The following is a 17,891-nucleotide window of genomic DNA, read 5'->3' on the forward strand; positions in this document are numbered from 1 at the left end:
AGAAATCACTTCATAGAAACGAAGAAAAGCCCAAAATGTCATTGTCTTTTGTGTGTCGAAGTGTGTGTAGGTCAGAGGATCCAAGCAGACCAGGCTGGCTAACCAGCAAGCTCCGAGGTCTGCCTGTTTCCACCTCTCCAGTCCTGGGATGACGAGCTCGGGCCACCATGCCCGGCACTTCTTATGTGTGTTTGGGGGACTGACTGGGGTCTTCATCAACTGAGCCATCTTTGCAGCCAAAAAATGTAGTATCTGCTCACACTAGAAGAAATTTATCTCTAGGTGTGAAATAATGTGCAAACTAAATGTGAAATCAAGACATATGCTAATACAACTGGTTTGCTGTGGCATTTATCTAATATGAACAATTATGAACTGCTCAGTGCAACTACTATTTGGGACAATCCTTATAGTATTACAGTGTCAGACACATTTCACATCTCTTCATCCCACTAGTTTTCTTTCATAACTGGGCTTAGTCTTCTTCAGTAAGGCCTTTTTAATACATGTGTATATGTATGTGTGTATATATATATAATTTTAATATATGTTATATCTATGCTTAACATATATTTAATATATATCATACATTATACAAACAATATATTTATTACTAATTTCTAATTATACTATTTTGTTATATTATTAAATATTAATATTAAAATTAAAAATATTTATGCTGATAATTACTAATGATTAATAATACACAAATGAGATATCCATATTTTAGGAATATCTTTTAATATATTGCTTTAATATATCATATCATTTATATAATTATGTTACATAATTAATATATTATTTGTATATAATAATATACAAATAGTTTATTTTTTTAAGGTTTTTGTAATCTTCTCAGGAATTTCCTCTTAATCATATTGGCAACAGTCTCTCACGTAACATCAAGCAAATTTTTGACATAGGAGTGGTTTGCCCCTAGGAAAAAAAAATGTCGTGCTTTAAAAGTATGGTTTTTTTATTAAAAAATAAAGCATGTTGTGAAGGAAATATGCAAAACATAATGACACCATTTAAAGATTTAAAGACCAAAAGTCCATGTCTCCCCCAAAGTTTACCTAGGGGGTAACTACTGCCTGTGTGGGGTTTTTTTCCGTGTGAGTATATATAAACACAGGCAAAGGAGCCTGTAACTGACTAAGAGTTTGTCTCTTCATATTATCTCCCAGCTCTCCATTTTAATGAAGACTAGAGAATATCTGACTTGGAGTATATTAGTAGTAATTCTGAATGTCTAAGAAAGGATATAACACAGTCCTCAGTATTCCTTGACTTATTTAATTACGTATTTTTTAAATTTATAAAAATGACAGTTAAAAGAGTGGCAATTTCTGAAGCATCATTTCAGAAATGCAACTTAACATCTTACTGATGTTAGACAACCCCAAATGAGTCTTTAAAAAATATTTAGTCTGCAAGCCATGTATTAGAAGAATGAAGCCAAAAAACTTACTTGGGATATACTGGTTCATAAAGGTATTTGTCCCCTCTTGAAGAAGCAATATGAAAAAACAAGATGTAGCCATTTGCTGTCTGAAAGAGAAATTGTATTAACCATAAATTAGAATGTTGTAACTGCCACCCTAGGCTATAATTTTATATACCAGGACTATAAAAAGAAATCTCACTCAACCCTCCTTTGAAGAATTATAGACTCTTTATATATGAAAAATGACTTTTAATATAATCTATCATAAAATGTGCTTAACAAATTTTAAAAATATTTTATAAACTAACTGAAATCAAGTTTGTAGAATATTATGGACAAAGACATTCTAAAACAAGTTATAACTCAATAGATGAGTACTGTGCAAAATACACAGCCCTTTCTGACCTCTACAGAAGTGGGGCACGTAATAATTCTAACCTTACAAAGCAATACTATCAAATAGTAAAAGTATAAAATGTCTGAGTGTACCCAAATAAATTTATCATTTACTTCAAAACAGCATTATAGAGATAGATAGATAGATAGAGAGAGAGAGAGAGAGAGAGAGAGAGAGAGAGAGTTAAAAATAAAATTTTTTAATTTCTTACTATAAAATATATTCTGAGACAGGAGGAAAAAGCAAATATTGAAATTTCAAAATCTAAACATCAGCTAACTAAAGTCAGTTTCTAATTTCCAAAATATGAACGTCTGAAGTTCAAATCTGAACATCTAAATTTCCAAAGTAACTAAATATTATAGACAGAAATTGTATTAAAAAAACAATGTAGCATCTGGGTGACTGAAGCAGGTTTCTGGCCAGCCTGGGCTACCCTAAGAGACTCTATCTCAAAAACAAAACCAACTCAACAACAGAAACACAAAACCATTGTTATGTTATATGATCACGGTGTCCATCTGTGACTTACAGGGCTCAAACAAGCACTTTACATTTACATAACTATGCATATATAATTGCTCCTTCAAGATGTTTTCATTGTAAAATCAAGCAACAGAGTGAAGTAGCAGTTTTTTACCCAAGCTTCTTTACCCTAACACTGAATTTCTATCATCTCAGAGGTAAGTGAGGCCGAATCCAAAGTAGAAAGAATCAAAACCAAAGAAATTATCCAGTGTTTCCTATTTCTTCCCAGCACTGGCTTCCTGTTTTCAGTTAAAGGAATGACAGAGGAAACATTTCCCAGAGCAGCCAGGGTTTGCTTTTAACTATAAACTTATCCTTCTGCAATATATTTTCAAAAACTACAGTTTAATTTACTGAATATTAAAGAAGATAAAGATTGTTCAGAAAAGATTATCTTTCAAATTCCTCATGGTAATTTTACATTCTTGCAAAAGAAAAACAAAAGGAAAATAGCTTCCAAGCAAACCAGGGCAAAAGCCACAAACCTCCTCTCCCACGAATGATGGGTGTTGTGAACTTTACTGCCACTCATAAGAGCGGGAAAGGCAACACAGAACAGTCGGTCAGTTCTTAAGAGGGTAACATTGACATACAAATGCTGTCTGGAAGATCAGTCACTCAAAGGTCAAAAAGTTCAACACTTCAGACAATCAAATGCTAATAACATACATACCAAAGTAATAAAGCATACACAAAAAATAATGTCAGTGAGAATAAAGCATCACTTTGTGCTAGTATTTCATCTAATACAATAGTGAAAACACAAATAATACCGTGATTTACTATTTGATATTTGGTATCAATCATTTTAAGTAAATATTTCAGACTTCTGTGTATACCAAACATATACTTCTAAATCTCAATGACATCTACTACTGACATTTCATAAACAGTTCTGCCTTAGACCAAGTTTTTAAAGTCTTGGTAATAAATGATGTCCCTTTAGAAGTCACCAAACCTATTACTATGCACCATTTTAATGACCTTTCTCTCCATGACCCCAAAATAATATAAAGGAAGCACGTAACTACTGCTTAATCTTTTCAGGCAGCAAGCTTAATTCCCTCTGATAACATACATACATACACACATACACACACAGGCACACACATACATACAACCATCTAAAATTCACTAATTTCAAATAACAATGAAATAGCAGACTGCAATATCCAAATTCTTCACACACTAATCTGTAAACTGCATTTTAATTTTCATATTCTTTGTTATATATGTTTAAAATAAGAAAAAATATAAATCACCTCAAAATATACTGTTCTTCCAAGACAATAATGTAACTATTTTGCATCCAGACATGCATACACATAAATGGAAAATGGTAAGGTAACAAAGATGCTGAAATAAAGGTGATGAGTATCTTTTGATCTGAACAACATTCATCAAATAATTTTTTTTCTGAGACAGGCATGGTGACACACAGGTTTAATCCCAGCAATGGGGAGACAGAATCAAGCAGATCTCTCTGTGTTTGAGACCAGCCTGATCTACACAGAAGGTTCTGAGACCCTCCCTCAATGAACGAATGAATCCTAAGTCAGCAAGATGGCTCAGCAGATAAAAGTACTTGCTGCCAAATCTAACAGCCTGAATTTGATCCCTGGGAGCATCGTGGTGGAAGAAGAGCACAGACTCCTGTAAGTTGTCCTCTGACTTCTATTCATGCTGTGGACATGCACACCCCCATGCACATATAAATTTATTTAATTATATTCCTAACACTATCACATTGTTTATACTATGGGTCTAACCTCTGTTCTAAAAAAAGGGAAGGAGGGGAGCCAGATTTCAGCTTCCAACAAAACTGGAATAAAATTGAAGTTGATTTATGCTTCAATCTGAAATAACTTTAAACATACTTATAATATACATTTTATATATAAAACAATGGGTTGTTGTTCGTATTTGCTCTTTTGTGTTTGTACCCAGCTCCCAAACAAATCACACACGGAGGCTTATTCTTAATTATGAATGCCCAGCCTTAGCTTGGCTTAGTTTCTAGCCAGCTTTCCTTATCTTAAATTATCCCATCTACCTTTTACCTCTGGGCTTTTCCTGTTGTCTTACTTCTGTAATTCTTACTCTTCCTCCGTGGCTTGCTATGTAGCTGGGTGGCTGGCCCCTGGAGTCCTCCTCCTCTGGCTCCTCCTCACTCCTCCATCTCCCAGATTTCTCCTTCTATATATACTCTGTGCCTGCCAGTCCCGCCTATCCTTTCTCCTGCCTCGCTATTGACTATTCAGTCCTTTTTAGACCATCAGGTGTTTTAGACAGGCATAGTAACACAGTTTCAGAATTAAACAAATGCAACATAAACAAAAGTAACACACCTTCAAATAATATTCTACAACAACAATGACTTTCAAAGCATACATCAAGGCCTGTCATTCGTGGAAGGTGGGAAACAAAGGCGAGCCCTATTCCTCTCACACAGCTTACTGCCCTGTGAAGATTTTCCACTTACAACAATGACAGAGGAAGTTGAAGCACAGCCTGGTTGGTAGACTTCTCCAAACTGCGGAAATGAAGCTGTGAGTTCTGGAAGACAGAAACTCTTAGAGATAGAATTTATGTGACGAAGTCCTCGACAGGAAAGAACTACACACAATAGCAATTCTAGAGGACCAGCAAGGGTGGGGATGTGAGGAAAGCTCTTGGTAAGAGAAGAGAAAAAGAACTGTAACGGCAACAGCGCATGATGTCTCAAGAGTCTTGCTAACAGCATCTGTCTCAGAAACAGGACTAAAAACCATAGTTCACAGGGCACAAGGTGGACTACTCAGGAAGGTTATCCTCACCTCTCTGTACAATAATCCTAGAAAGGATCCATGCTTTAGTAAGTTGAGTAGTTAGTTAATAATTCTCAAAGGCAAGCATAGAACAAGGCATGAACAGATCAAACTATTCCAAAGAACTAACTGCATCCCAGAAAGACTTAAAGGACTACAAAAGTCCCAGCACTCAACAAAGTTAGATCACATCACATAGCATCATCTACACACAATAAATGATTACTACATATAGAGAGATGCAGGACACTAGCAAAGAGAACTGGGAAGAAAATTAACCAAACAAAACAATCCAGAACACAAGTAACTGAAATGAACACAAAAAGGTTGAACAGGCCGGGCAGTGGTGGCACACGTCTTTAATCCCAGCACTTGGGAGGCAGACACAGACGGATCTCTGTGAGTTCGAGGCCAGCCTGGTCTTCAAAGCTGTTGGAGAACAGAGAGTTCTAGGAAAGGCGCAAAGCTACACAGAGAAACCCTGTCTCGAAAAACAAAAAATAAAACAAACAAAAAAAAAGGTTGAACGGTTAAAACATTCTTTTAATTTTTTTTTTTAGACTTTCATTTTATTTTATGAGTGTTTTCCCTGCCTGTACATATGTGTATCACATGTGGTGTGCCTGGCGCCCACAGAGGTCAGAAGAAGGCATAAGATTCCCTGGATCTTATCTAAACTAGAGCTATTTACAGATGGCTGTGAGCCACCAAGCAGGTGCTGGGAACTGAACCTGGGTCCTCTACAAGAACTACAGGTGTTCTTAACCACCAAGCCATCTCTCCAGCCTCCAGTTACTTTGCTCTTTATCTTCAAAAGGTTAGAAAAATAAAAAATACCAAACTACAACTCTGGGATAAAAACCAAACCATGCAATATTAGAAGTACACAACAGGGCCAACAGGTTAGATACCGAAGAGATAAAATTTGATCATAAGATCATAGCAATCAAACTATTCACAATGAAATGGGGAAAAAAGGATAGGACAGGAATAATTCAATTTTGAAATTTCATGTGGCCTAATATAAATATTCCAAGTCCTCAAATGATGCATTTAAATTTAATTGAGACTTTATTTCCTTTACTTGGATTAAAATTTTTTTACTTTATTTTGCTGATGTGTTTTCGCATGGAGTGGTGTATATGTATGTGTACACAAGTACCACAACCCATACAGAGAGGTCAGAAGACAACCTGTGGAAGTTGGTCCTCTCCTTCCACCTAATACCATGCGGGTACCAGGGATCAAACTCAGGTCATCTTAATTGGCAGTGACTCTAAGATGTGGTGGTTCTTCCATGATTGTGATTCTAATTTGGACTTCTAAAAACTACTCAAGGAATCAGAAAGATTGATGAAGTGGATAAAGATGCTTGCTGTCAAACTTGACAGCCACAGTCCACCCCCAAGGCCCACAAGTTGTCCTCAGACTTCTTTATGTGTGGTAGCAAGCATGAACCCACATTTAAAAACAAAAACAGGTTCTATTTATTTTTCTTAAAGTTAGTAAACAAAGTAATGGGCTTCCTTATGGGACCTTCATATCTACAGTGTTCTTACCTGTCCCACTTTCCCAATGCCCCTTCCTCCCCTCACTGGCCCCTCTTGCAGGTCCCCTTCCTATCCAATTGCTCCTCTTCTACTCTGAAGTCACATGTGTTCCATTATCCCTTCTTCTGTCCTTCCCCTCTACCTTAAGACCTTCCCTTCATAGTTGCCTTTCACACACATACAAGTTTAAATCTAGGTTCCACAAATGAGCAGAAGCATTCGATTTTATCTTTCTGAACTGAAGGTAACAACTGTAATTCTCCATAGTTCACTTGCAGTGTCCATAATAAAATACAAACTCTCAGACATTAAAATGCAACATCACAGACTTTCAAACAAAAGGAAAAGGAAAGCAAAGGACCAGGATACTAGAATTAGACAAGAACTTCAAGGTAATATGCTCAAGATAAAAGGAAAGAAACCACAGACAAGAGAATAAAATTTTCACGGGAAATTTAAACATTATATTTAATTTTTATATATTACATTTATATCTATATAAAATATTTTATATATGTATATATAAAATATTTTAAATAGATATAAATTATAAAGTTAAGCTGGGCAGTGGTGGCGCACACCCCTTTAATCCTAGCACTCAGGAGGCAGAGGCAGGTGGATCTCTGTTGAGTGTGAGGCCAGCCTGGTCTACAGAATAAGGTTCCAGGACAGCCACAGCCAAACCCTGTCTCGAAACCTGGCCCCTCCAAAAAAATTATGATGTTAAAATATACACAACTCCAACTTAATATCCCAATGGAGATCATATTGCATACTGCAGACTGGACAGGTTTGATAATTTAAGCAATCTATCCAATGAAAATAGTCACTTTAAAAGTATAGAAAAAACGAGGGGAAAAGTAGACTAACAGAAACCATGAGATGTAAACACACACACACACACACACACACACACACACACACACACACACGGTCAACTGCTATCACAGAATGTATTTATATATTTATGGATATATATGTAACAATAATAAAGGTAAAAAGGCCATGAATTTTGAGAGGGAGCAAGGTGTGCGTCAGGGGACATGGAAGGGGTTGGAGGGAGGAAAGGGAAAGGGGAAAATAATGTAATTATATATTAACTAAACAAAATAACAAAAAAGTAAAGATATAAAAAGGGGGCAAAGACAAAGCAAAGGCAGTTAATGCCTGACCATCTTCAAGTTGAGGATCTCAACCCACAGATTCAAGAAGTATACAGAACACCAAGAAGTATGAGCACAATAAAAATTACTTCTGACCACATCATAGCTAAATTATGAAATACAAAGGCATAGAGAAAGTTTTGGATGTAGGAAGAGCAGGGAAGTTACACTGCTCTCAAAGGATCATTAACAAACCTATTTACTAATTTCTCCATAGAAACAAGTGAAGACAATGAACAATGAATTTTTATTTTTTGTTTTTTGAGACAGGGTTTCTCCGTGTATCCCTGGCTATCCTGCAACTTGCTCTGTAGACTAGGCTGGCCTTAAACTCAGGATCTGCCTGCTTCTGCCTCCTGAGTGCGTGCATCACCACCGCCCAGCCTAATCTTTAACTTAAATAATCATCAATGTTGATTAGACACCCCTTAAAATGTTCTCCTGAAATGAACATCTTTACCTAAGCAGAATGGGATACATATTACAGAATTAAGTAAATTTAGTTTATTTTTTGCAATGTTTGGGTGTTCAAACCTACAACTGTGCCCTGTACTACTGAGCTATTACTATATCTCCAGTATTCTTTTACTTTTTGAGACAGGGTATCACTCAGTTGCCCAGGCTGGCCTTGAAACTGCTATGTAACTTAGTCAGGCCTTTAACTGACAATCCTCCTTCTTCAAGCCTCCTAAGTACTTGGGATTAAAGGCCCAAACCACTAGGTCTGATATAAATTTTATTCTTGTACTTTCATATTTACTATTTTTTTAACTGCTTAAGTTAACAGGGGTCTAGTGACAAAGCTAAATATTTATACCTAGCAAAAATACCCTTCCAAAAAAATGAAAGTAAATAAAGGAATCCAAGAAAATGGAGGTAAAAACCAAACAGACAAAAGCACCAACAACGAAACACAGGGCACAGTGAGATGCCCTTGTGATCCCAGAACTTGAAAACTAGAAGCAGAAAGATGTGGCGTTTGTCCAGGCTACCCTCATCTCTACAGTTGGAGGCCAGGCCGGGCAACATGAGCATGAGAGGATCTCAAGAAAGGAGGAAGAGGAGGGGGAAGAAATCACACTCCACGGTTCAAGGTAATTTTTCCACAGGTTGTATCTTCATTCCTACCTGGAATATACAGGGACTCCATCAATGTTAACAAGAGAATGAATCCATCTTGATTTCTCTTATAGCCACAAAACTTGTAATAAGTTGAATAATACTAATACTTCCATGTACTCTAAATTATGTTTCCCTGTTTCCCTTATATAAAATACTGTCAATTATGAGTATTGATCTTAGAATGAGTATGACCTTTGGAAATTTACTTACAAATTTTTGTTTAAAAGATCAATGTTTTGACATTGTTACTACTTTAATTCAGTGTTATACTTCTTTAATCAAACTATATATATATATATAATTTTAAAGTCCAGAGATAAAAGAAGAAAAAGTTGACTCTGATTTTATTTCAATTAAAGTAAAGAGTTTCTCCACAATCTATTTCTTTTCACTCCATATATGCGGTGTGCATGCACATTACTACAAACCTCACAGCTAATGGTATGAGAGCCGGCAGCACACATAAGCCAGCATCTCAGGGTACTTTCGCTTTGGTGCACCCATTCCAGAATGAAACTGAGCAGGCAAGTTTTTATTTCTAAAATAAAATCACAACTGCCACTGAACATAGGAATTTCAATTTTTATATCAAAGTAAGTCTATTGGTTGTTCAAAAAAGTAAAGGAAAAATAAATGAAATCCAACTAAACACTAGGTAAAATTTCCATGAAAGTACTCTAGGGAAAACATTCCCATGTGTTTATAAAACTGACTCCACCATTTCTTTGACAGTAACTGCACATAATCTACCTTATATGTACTCTAGAGAGCATCTGACTCCTGGAACTTGTTCATTCTATTCATAAACTTCAACTATGATTAGTAACAGATCCATCTAAACTTCCTAAAACAAGAGCAGTGGTTCTCAACCAGTGTCGAAACCCCTTTGGGGGTTGCATATAGATATTCTGCATATCAGATATTTACATTATGATTCGTAACAGTAGCAAAATTAGTTATGAGGTAGCAATGAAATAATTTTGTGGTTGGGGGGGTCACCACAACATGAGGAACTGTATTAAAGGGTCAAAGCATTAGGCAGGTTGAGAGCCACTGACTTAGAGGGTTACATCATGAAAGACTGAAGAGGAAATTCTAAAAATCCATTCACCTATCAAAACAACTGAACTTGACAATGCTATGGGGTCCTCTTGGAGCCAACAAACTCACACACCAAGTTAATGCAGATAACAAAAATTTATTGTAATCAAGCCGCTACTGATCAATCAGGGCCACGGAACAGACTCAGGAGCTAAACTGTGAGCCAAGCAGAATGTTACATCACTTTTAAGCCTGAAAACCACAAACATCTATGGCAAGTTTTTCCCAATCAGGATTCAGGGATGAAGGACTTTCCTAAGATCATTTTCCTATGTATTACAATTACCATGTTTCATTGGTTGATTTACTCAAGTGTGGTGGGGCGGCTTGACTACTATTTACGTCTCATACCTTGTTAACTGGGATGTCAGTTACCCAGGGAAGTCTGGGGAGGTCTTGGGAACTTAAACTTTATTGGACCCTTATTCAAAATGGAAGTTTTATTCAAAACAGCTTCAGTTTGGTTTCTTCTTACAGGATTGAGCTCAAACAATATCAAACTCTCAATCTAAGTGGAACACTTACAACACCCAGGAAAGAGCTTGATGGAGCTGGTCAGTTTTATCAATTTAGCTATCCATATTTGGCCAACTCTGTCAAGTGTGTCTAGCTGGAGTTAGGTGGACAATATTTGTCCCCCACCACTGGATTATAGGTGTTGATCGTTGCTTCTGCTTACCAAGGAGGAGGAGGAGGGGGCAGTCTCAGGTACTGAAGTGGTTTCTGGGCCAAGAGGGTTATTTTGGGAGACTGAAACTATTCCCTGCATGTCTCCATGTAGAACTTAAAGAAAGTTTAAGTAACTGGCTGCCAAGAGAAGAGAAACTACAGTGACTGCAGGCACAAGAAGAACTACTTCACATAAATAGCTGGGGGAAAATTTAGCAACCCAACCTCTGAAAGCTAGAAGAATTTGCTTTTCAGAGTTACCACAATTGGCACATGCCTTTAATCCCAGCATGGGAGAAAGAGGCAGGCAGATCTCTCTCTGAGTTCGAGGCCAGCCTGGTCTATAGAATGAGTTCTAGGACACCCGGAACAGTTCCAGTTCCAGGACACAGAGAAACCCTGTCTTGAAAAAACAAAAACCAAAAAAACAGAGTTACCACGACACAGTAGTCACTAAAATTTAAAACCTTGATGCACAACCATGGGAAATGAAGGATATGTCAAAAATTATCACTAAGCAAGTCCAAATATTGAAATTCTTAATCAGAAACATTAAATCAACAGGCTTAAATATGTCAGTGATCTAAAAGAAACCATGGACCTACTGTTGTTATTCATGTGTGATATGGTCAACAGGTCAGGAGACAACTGCCATAGACTAGAGAATTTCCCATTTACAGTTTGGGGAGGAAGGCATACAAACATGTCAAGGAAGTCCCAGAGTCTGTCAGGAAGCACAGAGCAAGGGGGGAATGGGTTAGAGCCATTACCTTGGTTGACATGGTATCCTGGCTAGTTTTACATCAACTTGATACAAGCTTAGTCATCTGGGAAGAGGGACAGTCAACTGAAAAGATGCCTCCCTAAGACTAGGCTTTGGGCAATTCCACAGCACATCTTCTTAATTAGTGATGGAGTGGGAAGGCCCATTGCGGGCAGTGCCACTCCTGGGCTGGCGATCCTGGTTGCTATAAGAAAGCAGGCTGAGAAAGCCACAAGGAGCAAGCCAGTAAGCAGCGCTCTGCCATGGCTTCTGTTTCAGTTTCTGCCTCCAGGTTCCTGCCCTGACTTCCCTCAAGGAGAGTGTGACCCGAGAGTAATAAGCTGAAATAAACCCTTTCCTCTCCAATTTGCTTTTGGTCCTGGTGTTGTATCACAGCAATGGAAACCCAGTCACATGGGAAGAAATAGGTGAAGCCTGTGTGTTGCCCAAGGTTTAATCCCAGCACACACAAAAACAGCTGTTTTCCAAAGCCATTCATTGCCAGTAAGTAGCAGAAAGTGACTCTTTAAATTCAGAAAATACGTTAATTTCAACCAAAAGCTAAGAAAGTTTCCACCAAATCCTTACCACACTAAGCCACAAACACTTGTCAGGTAACACAAGTCAAGATATTCTGCTTTTATCTCTGATGAAAACATAAAACAATGACAAGCTTTAAAAGTCTGATATCTTCATAAGCTTTGGAATTTGTCCAACTAAGTTTTTTTATGTAATTTTTGCTTTCAATTAACACCCATCTTAGTGGAATCCACTTCAGTTTGTAATGAATTAGTTTTCTCAATTTCTTTGAGCAGCTTATGAATCTGAAGTTACTCTGTATACGCATACAGAGTAACTCTCAGCTTTTTCACACAGCACTGGCCCTGCAAACAAACTACAGCAGAGTAGTGTTACACCATTTGATAATTCATCAAGAATTGAGCAATTAGGGCTGGGGAGATGCTCAGTGGCTAGGGCACTTGGTGCTCTTGCAGGGACCCAAGTTCCATTCCCTGCACTACATCATGGCTCACACCATGATGTAAAGTCAAGTCAACAAAGAAAATATAGTGGAGAGTAGAATAGCATAGGCCCGTAGAAATCAGTATAGCTTTCCTATCTCACACACACACACACACACACACACACACACACACACACACACACAAAAAAAAACAACTGTGAAATACTAAATGAATATTAGAATATCTCATTTAAATGCAACTTCATGACTTCTTAAGCAAATAATCTTAAATTTGAAAGTCTACTTACTGACACTGCTATCATGGTACTATCTGGCCTCCATTCAGCTTGTTTGTAAGATCCAAACTGGGCAGATGATTTAGCTGGTTCCTTATATGTTACGATTAACACACTAGGCTGGAAGAAAACAGGTGTATTTTATTTTAGTAGTATATCATAGAAATAGATACAAACAAAATTTGAGTGTTACTTATAGAAAATACTGGCAATATTTTAAAACTATAGCATATTTAATATCAAATCATCAACCTTCAGTATTCCATGCAAATCATGAAAAAAGAAAAATAATTTGCTAGTCATACATACATCTACTGAATGAGTAAACTGAATCAATAATTAGTAACTTTACAAATTAGAACCATGACCACATACAACCATAGATGAATTAAGCCAAATATTTAAATAAATTATATCAGTTCTCTACAACCTTCCCTAGACAGAAGCACCAATAGTAGATAGGGGATCCTTTTAAATTCATTTTGTGAATCCAACATTATCCTACCAAAAGCAGACAAAACTACTACATGAAAAACAAAACAAACAGACCAAAATCTCTCATGAACTTCGATGCAAAAATCCTCAACAAGGTATTAGAAAATTAAATCCAACAAAGAATCATGTACCAGGACCAAGTGAACTATATCGTGTAACTAAAGCTTTCCTGGTCCTGCCCAGCTCCTGTGGCCTGTGGCTGCTTAGACCCAAGTAAACACACAGAGGCTTATATTAATTAAAACTGCTAGGCCATTAGCTCAGGCTAACTATTGACTAGCCCTTACACTTAAATTAACCCATAATTCTTATTTATGTTTAGCCATGTGGCTTGGTACCTTTACTCAGTTTTGCCTTTACATCTTGCTTCCTCTGTGTCTGGCTGTGACTCAGCCTTCGTGTTCCCAGAATTCTCCTCTCTGCTTATCCCACCTATACTATACTTCCTACCTGGCTACTGGCCAATCAGCGTTTTATTTATCAACCAAATCAGAGCAACATATTCACAGCATATAGAACATATTCACAGCACTTCCCCTTTTCTTATTTTTAAAAAGGAAAGTTTTAACTTTAACATAGTAAAATTACATATAACAAAACAAATATCAAGCAAGAATTATAGTTAAAATATCTAGTCTATTTGTATTTGGCAAAATTAAAGAAGATATCCTATCTATCCTATATTTGTGAGTCAAAGGTTTCATATCTAACTTATCTTTTATCATAACTAAGGAAATTATAACTATCTAGTCTTCAACTACATCAAAGACCTCAGAAGGATATAATATTACCTAAGTAAACAGCAAGTACATTATAAGCAACTTTCAAAAATCTAGAATGACAGAGACAGCTGGCTGCCTGAACAGTTATCCAAAGTTCCTCTGTAAAGCTGGGGCATCTGTCTTCAGCCCACAGGCCTAGAGTCTCTCAGTCACTTCTCTCTGTGTCCTGTAGAATGTCTGGCAGTTTCTTTTGCAAAGCAGGAACCTAAAGGACCATTTTGCCTTGCAAAGTTCAGTGGTCACCTTCCTGCAAGTCCAGTTGATACAACATTTTGTCAAGCAGTCCAGGCAAAAACAGTTTCTTGTCCAAATGGCTATTTTGCCAAGAAGAAGATAAACTCCATATAGTGTCTTCAATGTCCATCCTCCTCTCTGAAGTAAATCGATCCTGCCAGGAGCAGACGTGTCTCACTGTCCAGAAAGTCCAAGTTTTTAAAACATTTTAAATGCCATATTCTGTAGGTCTTTGAAGTGTTTGAAGATTACCTATCTATCTGAAATATATCTATTTATACCTAGAAAACTTAACATGACTATAAGTTTGACTATCATAGAAGGTTAATTGTTAATCTGTATTTTTTAATTATCTGCTACAATTTCAAATGAGCTACACAAACATAATACCTTAAACGAGAGTAGATTTATATATATATATATATATATATATATATATATATATAAACAAAATCAACCATAAATTTGTATCAATAAACTAAAATCCATAGCAATGTAAAACATTTCAAACAAGTTGTTGCTCTTTAAAAGTAGGTTCATGAATCTACCCTTTCATCCTATTGTATCTATACTATCCCCTTTTCTTCTTTAGAAAGAGATTGCATAGAGGAAGTGCTGGGATATCGCTCTGTATGCTGTGAATGTGTTGCTCTGATTGGTTAATAAATAAAATGCTGATTGGCCAACAGCCAGGCAGGAAGTATAGTATAGGTGGGATATGCAGAGAGGAGAATTCTGGGAACAGGAAGGCTAAGTCAGGGTCGCCAGCCAGACACAGAGGAAGCAAGATGTAGAAGTACTGGTAAGCCACAAGCCACAAGGCAACTTATAGATGAATAGAAATAGGTTAATTTAAGATATGAGAACTAGATAGCAAGAAGCCTGCCACGGCCATACAGTTTATAAGTCTCTGTGCGTTTACTTGGGTCTGAGGGGCTGCAGGAGCCAGGTGGACACAGGAAAACTTCAGCTACAATATCCCAGGCATGCAAGGCTGGTTCAACATTCAAAAACCAACTAAATAGGCTAAAAAAGAAAAAAAAAAAAAAGGTATCGATAAAGGCCAAAAAAAAAAATCTTAACATATATAACATTTATTCAGAGACCTCCAATAGCTACAAAAATCCTATACCTATTATTACACTTAGTAATGAGAAACTCCAAGCTTTCTCATCTGAGGAACAAGGCAAGGAGGCATTTATTACTATCCAATACAGTAGCACAATTCCTAACAAATGTTGTTGTGGGATAATCTTTTTGTACACTGTGAAGATGTGTCTCTGCCAAGGCACCTTTTGATTGGTTTAAGAAAGAGCTGAATGTCCAAAAGCTGGATAGGAGAGAAAAGGCAAGACTTCCAGGCAGAAATAGGAACACTGGGAAGAACAGAGGTAGGATTCACCAGTGAGACACGGATTTGACACAGATTCAGATGTACAATATGAAGGAGAGGTAACAAGCCATATGACAGAACAGAGATTAATATAAACAGGTCAATTTAAGTTTTAAGAGCTAGTTGGGAACAAGCCTAAGCTAAGGCCAAGCTTTCAAACTTAGTAATAAGTCTCTGTGTCATGATTTGGGAGCTGGCAGTACAAAGAAAGTCTGACTACAGAATGTCACAAGACCAAGAAAGAAAACAAAAGATATACATATTGGGAAGGAAGATATTAAACTGCATTCACAGACAACAGTGACAGGTACAAAATTTGAAAGAATCAACATCATATTCTGAAATAAATAAGCAAGGCTGCAAGGCACAAAATTAATACAAGAGTTGATCATCTTCACAAATTCCAGTAATGAAAAAGTATGATTTATAATAAAAAGCATGTTTCCATTTATACTGTGTTACCCAAAGTGAAAGTGTCATAAATCTAATAGAATTATGTATATAAGGAATATTACATAAAATACCAATGAAAGATATCAGAGAATAGATGAAAATATTCTATATTAATGGATATGAAAGGTCAATACTGTCAAGATAGCAATTCTCCCTGCAATTCTAGCCCAAATCCCAGTAGTTATTTGGGGGACGTTGTCTTCGTTAGGGTTTTTATTGCTGTGAAAAGACACTACAATCATGGCAACACTTATAAAGAAAACATTTAATTGGAGTGGCTAGCTTACAGTTTCAGAGGTTCAGTTCATTTTCATGATGGGTAGCATGGCATGAAGGCAGACATGATGGTAGCTGAGAGTCCTACATCTTGCAGGCAACAGGAAGTCAACTGAGACACTTGCAGTATCCTGAGCCTAGGAAACTTCAAAGCCCTCCCCCATAGTGACACATTTCCTCTAACAAGACCATACTCACCCCAACAAAGCCACATTTCCTAATAGTGCCACTCCCTATGAGATTATGGGGGCCAATTACATTCAAACTACCACAGATGTCAATAAATCAACTCATCTTTAGATGAGTTTCAAGACAAAGAGTGATGAAGAATGTTGGAGTGCTAACACTAATTTCAAGACTTATCATTATAAAGCTACAATAAACATGATGAAAGAATAGACACATTGATCAAAGAAACAGAAGTGAGCCTAGAGTCAACAAAGTTAACTGATTTTTGACAAAGGAGCAAAGGCAATATAGTGCTAGAATGGAAATTGATTCACAAAAGTTCATCATGATGCATAGCTTATAAAATCCTCAAGAATTCAAAATTAATAAAAATCCTGTGTATAAAGTGTAAAAGTCCTAGTATATAACATAGTGAAAAACCTAGATGACTTCAGATATGGCAATGACCTCCTCCAAAAATGCAATATCTGAAGTAAACAATTCATAAGATGAACTTCACCAAAATTAGAAACTGATCTATGAGAAACACTATCAAGAGAATGAGGACAGAGGGCACAGAGTGGAGAAAATGTTTGTAAATACCTGATAAAGAACTGCTATAAAAACCACACAAACTTAAAATTCAGTAAGAAACAAAATAACCCAATGGGCAAAAGATCTCAACAAGCATGAAACAAATACACATGGAAAACAATCTTTCACAAGATATTCAACACCCTCTGTTTTTAGAAAAAAGTAAATTTAAACAATGAGATACCATTAAATACTTATTAGGGTGATCAAAATTCAGAAGATTGATACCAAATGCTAGCAAAGATATAAAACAACAGTAATTCATATTCTTTACTGTTGAAAATGCAAAATGATACATCCACTTTACACAACTGGTTCTTTCTTACAAAACCAAACACACTGATCCTGCTAAGGTAGTATTTACTCATTACTTATCCAAATGAGCTGAAAACATGTACACACACACACACACACACACACACACACACACACACACACACACACACCAGTTTAAAAAGCCGAGTGTGGTAGCTCCCAGCACTTAGGAGGCTGAAGCAAGAGGATCATGAATTTAAGGCCAGCCTGGGCTGACGGACTAGTTTGGGCTACACAGTAAGCAAGACCCTGTTTAAAAATAGCAACAACAACAAAAGTAGAACACAAACATTATAGGAGTTTCATAAATATCGTCAAACTTGGAAGTAACCATGATAGCCCCTCAGTAACTGATTAACTACAGCAGATCCAGA

The 17,891-nt window shown here is 36.7% G+C and overlaps 1 protein-coding gene across 6 annotated transcripts in view; it reads right to left on the bottom strand.

The window, feature by feature from the left end:
• Ric1 (RIC1 homolog, RAB6A GEF complex partner 1) overlaps positions 1-17,891 on the bottom strand; it is a 90,458-nt gene that overhangs the window by 62,376 nt on the left and 10,191 nt on the right. For 5 of the 6 annotated variants that reach the window (XM_052713730.1, XM_052713729.1, XM_052713727.1 and 2 more), the window contains exons 2-3: positions 12,820-12,927; positions 1,472-1,551 (exon numbers count right to left, since the gene is read on the bottom strand). In XM_052713730.1, the coding sequence (XP_052569690.1) occupies positions 1,472-1,551; positions 12,820-12,927 (188 nt within the window). Of the gene's footprint in view, positions 1-1,471; positions 1,552-12,819; positions 12,928-17,891 lie in introns of those variants that run through there. The other variant, XM_052713732.1, reaches the window with a different exon arrangement.

Source organism: Peromyscus californicus, unplaced genomic scaffold (assembly GCF_007827085.1).
Source record: "Peromyscus californicus insignis strain IS unplaced genomic scaffold, ASM782708v3 Scaffold_4__1_contigs__length_199733344, whole genome shotgun sequence".
Taxonomy (NCBI): Eukaryota; Metazoa; Chordata; class Mammalia; order Rodentia; family Cricetidae; genus Peromyscus; species Peromyscus californicus.